This window comes from Microtus pennsylvanicus, chromosome X (genome assembly GCF_037038515.1).
Source record: "Microtus pennsylvanicus isolate mMicPen1 chromosome X, mMicPen1.hap1, whole genome shotgun sequence".
In the NCBI taxonomy this organism is placed as follows: Eukaryota; Metazoa; Chordata; class Mammalia; order Rodentia; family Cricetidae; genus Microtus; species Microtus pennsylvanicus.
In genome coordinates this window covers 29,025,205-29,032,425 of record NC_134601.1, presented here as the reverse complement: position 1 = coordinate 29,032,425, position 7,221 = coordinate 29,025,205, and the positions used below count along the sequence as shown (strand labels likewise).

Sequence of the window (7,221 nt, the reverse complement as noted above, 5' to 3'; positions counted from 1 at the left end):
CTCTGCTGGGGCTGACTTATCCTGGTGGGAATTCAGAGGAAATGGATCAAAGGCATTTATTAAATTGGCCACCTGTGTCAACTACTCCATAGTTTATTTATTTAGTTAGTTTTTGAAGTTACCAACACATTCAAGTGCCCGGATGCAGGAAAAAGAGGAGAAGCTGTGAAACATGGGCAGGGAGAGGGAAGCGATACCTTCCTTGTCTCTTCACAAGGAATGGTTGAGACAAACTTTCTGCAAGTCCCATAACCTGGAATACCTGGGTTCCATAGTTCTTTCTTTTCCCCAAGTTGAATGAAATAACCACGCTCCAATTTTCAAAATTGGCATTGTGTCAATCATTAGATATTTCCTATCGTTTACCAATTGTTTGGGAACAGAAGGTAAATATTTCTGAAAAACAATATACGACAGCACCAGCTCCCCATGAAAAGAAGTTACAGGAATTTTATCTGTAGCCAATTCCATTCAGTTACAAACTGGACAGGTCCTCTGAGTAGAAAAGTTGAAAACCTATTTTCCCCTCTATCTCAAACATTTTATTTTAAATGAAATAGTTTTGTGCCTATCAGAATAACTCGTGTTCAGCAGAGTAAGTGAAATTAAAAAAAAAACAACTATTAAAAAAAGAATATCTCTGTTCGACAACTGGCTTCTCTTCCAAAGAATTCACCCCGTGCCCTTTATGTGCGGGTATAAAGAAGACTGCGTGCAGAACGAACATCGGTGGCTGAGAAAGGAAGTGGATTCAAGGAGTGCATGATTTGGGATTTTAAAAAAGCGGTCCCCCAAATCCTCTGAGATCTTAGGGGGTGACAGTGGTAGGAGAGGATGCAGCCTCTCTCTAATAACCACACAGGACTAAACACATGCCACTGGACGAACCATATTTGGCCTCTGGGATTTGCAAGTAACAGAATGAATGACAAGGCCTCATGCTGTGGGGGAAGGGACAGAAGGTGGTGGGGGTAGCGAGGGGGAAAGTAGGCTGGCTCCTGACGCACTTTCTGATGCTGGGGAGGGGAACTAGGGACCGGAGCCCACTGGTGACGTTTTGTCACGTGATCAGGAGCAGCCGTATGCAGAAGTCCCTCTCTCCCAGGTACCAGCAGCCGCCAGATCCTTATCTCCGTGGAGGAAGGCAGGCTTGAAACTGAGCGACAGAGGGGGGGCAGCTGCCCTATAGCCCGGCAGGTTGGTAGAAGCCAGGGGTTTCTGAGGGAGGGGTGGTAATGGACAGCGGCTACAGAGCAGAGAATTTTGTCTGCGTTTAAGATACCGCCCCCTTTCCAAACCCATTCATTGTGACGCAGAATATTGTGTCTGTTGGGGGTAGCAGCTCTTATATCCTTGGAGAAACGTGGGCTAATGGCAGAAGGAGTCATTTCCCTGGATAACTCCCAATCCTTCACTGCCTGCAGACGCTGGGTAGGCATGACAGGAGGCTAAGACCAGAAATGATTACAGGTGCAGGAAATGGATGGGGACGGGGACAGGGTCATTGGAGGGAGATCGGAGGTATAGAATGCCAATCGGAACAGTGATTGAGTGACAAATGTCTTTTTAGAGGAGGAGGGCGGGGGAGGCGACAGCGGGGGAGTGGGGGTGGTGATGGCCTAATCCCTTTTAGGTAGCAGAGGAGGGGCACAGGCCCTGACTCCAGGCTGAGGAAGATGGACTACCCCAGGCCAAGGCTTGAATTCTCCCTTTCTCTTTCTTCTCCATCCCTCAACCATTTTGGAGCCCAAAATGGAAGGCCAAGGGGACCAAGGGGGGGGGGGGTGTTGCTACGTAGAAGGAAAACAGAGGTTTGGGATGATGCTCAGTTCCCAGGTAGGGGGTGATTTCTTAATAGGAAGGGTTCAAAGGAGATATCACAGACCCAAATGTTAGAAATTAGAAATAATTTTTCCTTTTCATTGTAGAAAGCTGTTTTTTCTGGGTCTGTGAGGAGGAAGGCGTGAGTGAAGTGCTGTGGTTACGTCTGCCCTGCCCCCTCCTCCTTCTAATAGCTACGTTTTCAGAAAAGTATCGCGCTACGCTTTAGCAAGGGCCCCCGGGGAGGGGGCGGGGGCGGGGCCGGGGGACTGGTCCAGAGAGACCTGAGTGAAGCGGCACCTATTAGCCCTGCCTTCTGCCTTTCACAGGCCTGCCTGTCACTCATTTCAGTGAAATCACTGAGAGTAGATTTGAAAAGGAAATTCAGACTCCGAGAAACGTTTTGGAAGTCCTTTTCTCAGTCCCATAGCTCGGGACCAGTAAACGGGAAACTGTTAAAGGAAAAGGTGTGGAAGAAAATGCGAGAACACCGAGAAATGGTGATGGGGTGGGAGGGAGGAATTGGGAACGTTTTGACAAAGACTCCTCGTACTACTTGCCAGTCATTCAGATTTCTAATCCTGCATTCACCACCTGATTCCTATCTCTTCCCACAGGTCTTCAGGTCTGTGGTCGTAGGCACCGATCCAGCTAAGAAAAGGAAAGGCCTGCAGTATCAGTGCAGGTTAGTAGGAGAAGGAATGCATTCTGCCACCTCCAGAAGTACAGTGAAAGCTGGGGGGGGGGGGCACTGCTTGCCTCCCTCCTGTCTCCAACTCTCCTTATGGCAAGTTCCAGACACATGGCGAGACCCTAAGAGAATGTGATCTTTTATCGCTGGTGAGGCTAAAGAGGAGGCTTTGAAAGTGAGGAGAAAGAATGTTCTCTGAGGGTATCAGAACACCCCTGAAATCTATGTACACTTTTTTTATACGTGAGAGGGTGAGCAAAGAGAGAGAGAGAGAGAGAGAGAGAGAGAGAGAGAGAGAGAGAGAGAGAATATGTCCTGCACGATTCCTGCAGTTCTTTGTAAGTTGAAACTACACAGCTAGTGTCTCTGTGGGCAGAGAGAGAACGAAGTTCAGAAACCACTATTCTCTGCGGTTCCTTCTTAGCACATCGCTTTAAGAGCTTTAACGGTAGGGAGAAACACCCTTGGAATTTCCTGCCAAGTTGGTTCATGTGTATATGTAAGAAGTGTGTAGGGAAAGGAAAAAGAATAATACGGGTAAAAGTCCACCTGAAAGGTGGATTAGGATGGGTTGGCAGAGCTATGAATCAAGGAAAGCAACTGTTAAAAGCTTGTGCCCAGCTGGAGTGCCCTTAGTGTTTTTTCTTTGTCTTCTAGGACAAGCGGCAAAGGAAAATCGCAACATGGAAAAGTTCTTCAAAGAAATTGAAGGAAAGCCAGAAAACAAGGGAAGGGCCGAAGATGAAGGAAATCCAGAAGAAGGAGGAAACGCAGACAAAGACAAGTCCGATGCAGACGGGAAGCCTGCACGCCAGGGGAAGCTAGAGGAGGGAGGGCCAGGTGAGCAGGGACAACAGAAAAGTGAGGGGAAGCCAGAAAATCAGGGAAAGTCTGAAGGGGAGGGCAAGCGCCAAGGAGAGGGCAAGCCAGCCAGCGAGGCGCGGGCTGCTGAAAAGCGCCCTGCTGAAGATTACGTGCCGCGGAAAGCCAAGCGAAAAACAGATAGGAGCACAGAGGATTCTCCCAAGAACTCCCAGGAGGACTTCCAGGACAGGCATGTCAGCAGTGAGGAGATGATGAGAGAGTCTGCAGATGTGACCAGGGCGCAGGAAGAGCTGAGGAAGAGGCAGAGAATGGGAGGTTTTCCCTGGTTGCCAAGAGATTCTGCGCAGGATGCTCTAGTTCCCCGGGGCCAACGCGGAGTCAGGGGAATGAGGGGCGGAGGAGGCAGGGGCCAGAAGGACTTGGACGACGCTCCCTTTGTTTAATGCCTTTGGCCTTTCCTTCTGATTTCTTTGATGGGAAATATTGCCAGCCCTGCTTTCCCTGGCAGGCATTTGCCAGGCTCTGTGCTTCAACCCTGTGCTGATATTTTCCCTTAGGTGTCACTCTTGTTACCAGCAGCCAGCACTATGTCTTTTAGTAATGGACTTTCACCCATGTGCATGGAAGAGGTGTTCATGGTGTACTGTAAAATAATAAAGATAGCAGTGTGCAGAACCATAGATACAGTAGCAGTCCATTTTTGAAAACAAAATCATCACATAGAATATTTACATACAAGGAAAACTGTGCAAGTACATAGACCCAAGAGAAATAGTGGCTGTCTCTGTGTGGTGGGACTTGAGATTTTTCATTTTCTCATATGACCCCCCTCCCCATTAAGGACAGAGGTTAATTTTATCATAAAAGAAGCACTAAAAGATAACCACTGGGTACTGTGGTGCACTCCTTTAGACCTAGGACTCTAGAGGAAGAGGCAGGCAGATCTCTGACTTAGTGGCCAACCTTGTCTTTATGGACAGCCAACTGAGGCCAGCCAGGACCACCAAGTGAGAGCCTGTCTCATACGAGGCTATCAAAATAACTATTAAACCTGTGAAGGCAAAGGAGATGCTTCAAATTCTTGTCAGAATCATAATCACAGGTAAAACTACACAACCTCTAGACTTCAAGTTGGAGGAATTTTTGCAGTTCCTGCCAGTGATGCTGCTTCCTTGACATATATGAAATGGGTGAGGCTTACATCATAAATCTATGGAGTGATCCAAATTTGGCAATGAGAACTGGTTGTGTGCGTGAGCAGCACCAGATCAGACACTTGAGGGACAACTGGAGGAAGCCTCGGCTCTGCTCGGAAAAAGATGCAGGGAGCTGAGATGTGGGTAATACCTTCTCTTGGGCAAATGTTAAATCCACTGGGCATTGGGCCTTCTCCCTCATGGATCCTGCATCCCCTTGAGACATCCACATCCACTGGTATTAGTAAGCTGAAGTCCTTGAGGTAACAAGGCCCCTTTTCTTTTCCAGAAGGCCCTGTTAGGCGTTCCATTCTGATGTGTTTACAATGAGCCTTTTCTCACTTTAATAGTTACCACTCATAAAAAGAGATGTGGAAAAATGCTTTCTAAATTTTTCACTAAAAATTACATCCACTAGATTTACCTTCCTTTAGCATTCACTCATTTGTTTTACTTTGCGACAGGGTCTCATGTTGGTCTCGGCTGACTTGGAACCTCACTATGTATACAAGGAACACTTCTTTTTGTAAATCCTGTTTCCATATCCCGAGTGCCTGAATTATAGGCACGCACCACCAAATCAGGTTTATGAAGAACCAATGATCAAATTTGGGGCTTTGTGCACGCTAGATAAACATTCTAACAACCGAGCAATATCCTCATTTCTCAGACTTGCCCTTTATAAAGCCAAGAACTTACCTTACTCATTGCTTCCCACAACACCTAATAGAAACTTACAAAATAAACACATTACCCATCAAGTCAGGAGACCTCAGTTTTGTGCCGTTTCTGCTCCTGATTGTATGTGTACTCTTAAATATGTAGGCTAAATACTTTTTTATTGTTGCTTTTGTTGAAACAAGCATCTCATGTACTGGACTATACCTGGCTATGTATCTGTGGCCGGCCTTAGATTTCCTGACCTCCCTGCTCCTACCTCCCAACTGCTTGGAATTATAGGCATTAGTTATAACACTTGTCTCATGTAAATTTATTCTTATGCAACTGAAATTTGCCATTTCAAAAAACGTGGCAGGGGGAAATTATTGTACAATTATTTCCCAAATGGTTTTAACATTGCAAAATTTGAGAGTTATTGGTAGAATAACTTCATGGAAGTCCTATCTGTCTTGCAGAAAATATAGAATCCTGGCTTCCACATCAAACCTAAGTCATCAGAATCTCTTCTGATTTGATATTTCTTCTAGTTTTAGTTCACTTTAAAGAACTTTATTTAACCGGGCTGTGGTGGCACATGCCTTTAATCCCAGCACTTGGGAGGCAGAGGCTGGCAGATCTCTGTGAGTTTGAGGCCAGCCTGGTCTACAGAGTGAGTTCTAGGACAGCCAGGGACACACGGAAAAATCCTGTCTCAAGAAGAAAATAACAAAAAAAAAGGGAAGAAAGAACTTTATTCAATTCATTCACTTGTGGAAGGTGTGTGTGTGTGTGTGTGTGTGTGTGTGTGTACCATGATGCATGTGTGGAGGTCACAGGACAACTTACAGGAGTCGGTTTTCTCCTTCCACATGGGAAGTGGGGATTGAGCCAGATCAACAGACCCCTTTACTTGCTGACATCTCTCCACACCTCAATTTCATGTTTCATAAAATAGATACATGCACTGAAATAAAAACACCAACAGTGCAAAAGAGTTTATTATTAATAAACACTGCTGTCTGTGCTGCCATTTCTTATTCCCAATCTGAGTATGTTTGGCTTCTAATACCTACCATCGTAATTTTTAGTGGACATGTGTTAATATTTTAACAGATTTGGTGAAATGTAATTCATAGATCATAACATTTACTTACTTAAGTGATTTTTAATACGTCAACAGAGTTCTGAAACCATCGTATTATCTAGTTCTAAATTAGATATTTTCATCACCTTAAAACGAAACCTTATACTCGTTGACACTGTGCCTATTCCATGCCTCTAGCACCTGGTAAGCAATGATCCCTTTTCTGTCTCTGCGGATTTGTCCATTGACATAAATAGAACCATACACTACAAGGCTTGTTATATCTGGCTCCTTTTACTTGTTATAATCTTGCAGCATACATCATCACTAAATATTTGTGGGTAAGGTTTTGTTTCAAAATGTGTTTTTGGTTTTCTTGGATATATTCTTTTTTTTAAATATTTATTTATTTATTTATTTATTTATTTATTTATTATGTATACAATAGTCTGTCTGCATGTATGTCTGCAGGCCAGAGGAGGGCACCAGACCTCATTACAGATGGTTGTGAGCCACCATGTGGTTGCTGGGAATTGAACTCAGGACCTTTGGAAGAGCAGGCAATGCTCTTAACCACTGAGCCATCTCTCCAGCCCCCCTCTTAGATATATTCTTAGGATTTGAATTTTGAAACTCTATAATAAACCTGGTATAAATTTTGAAGACCTGCCAAAATGCCAAAATGTTTTCTAAAACAACTGTGACACTAGACAGCCTTACCAGGACTGTATTAAGGTTCCAATTTCTTAATGTCTTTTCTGACACAAGTTTATTATAGCAATCTTTATTGATTAAAAAGTAGCAGCCCATAAAAAAACTTTGATTTGAAATTCCTAGTGACTAACAATCTTCAGCTTTTTTTTTTCATTTTTTGACAATTTGTATATCTCTTGAAGATAAAATAGATCCAATTATTCTGCTGGATTTTACTTGTTTTTTTTAGA

At 44.3% G+C, this 7,221-nt stretch overlaps 1 protein-coding gene across 3 annotated transcripts; it reads left to right on the top strand.

The window, feature by feature from the left end:
- Nucleotides 1–852: 852 nt before the first annotated feature.
- Tceal5 (transcription elongation factor A like 5) lies at nucleotides 853–4,017 on the top strand. Of its 3 annotated transcripts, none has more exons than XM_075958218.1 (3): nucleotides 853–1,197; nucleotides 2,439–2,506; nucleotides 3,170–4,017. In XM_075958218.1, exon 3 carries the CDS (start codon nucleotides 3,196–3,198, stop codon nucleotides 3,778–3,780), a length of 585 nt encoding a protein of 194 aa, XP_075814333.1. In that variant the 5' UTR covers nucleotides 853–1,197; nucleotides 2,439–2,506; nucleotides 3,170–3,195; the 3' UTR covers nucleotides 3,781–4,017. The 3 variants fall into 3 exon arrangements, with proteins under 3 accessions (XP_075814333.1, XP_075814334.1, XP_075814336.1); XM_075958219.1 differs by lacking the exon at nucleotides 853–1,197 and adding an exon at nucleotides 1,333–1,470; XM_075958221.1 differs by lacking the exon at nucleotides 853–1,197 and adding an exon at nucleotides 1,337–1,431.
- The last annotated feature ends 3,204 nt before the right edge of the window (nucleotides 4,018–7,221 follow it).

What these genes read in the sequence shown, in the direction of transcription:
- Tceal5 (XM_075958218.1), top strand. Translation starts at nt 3,196, where the DNA reads ATGGAAAAGTTCTTCAAAGAAATTGAAGGAAAGCCAGAAAACAAGGGA.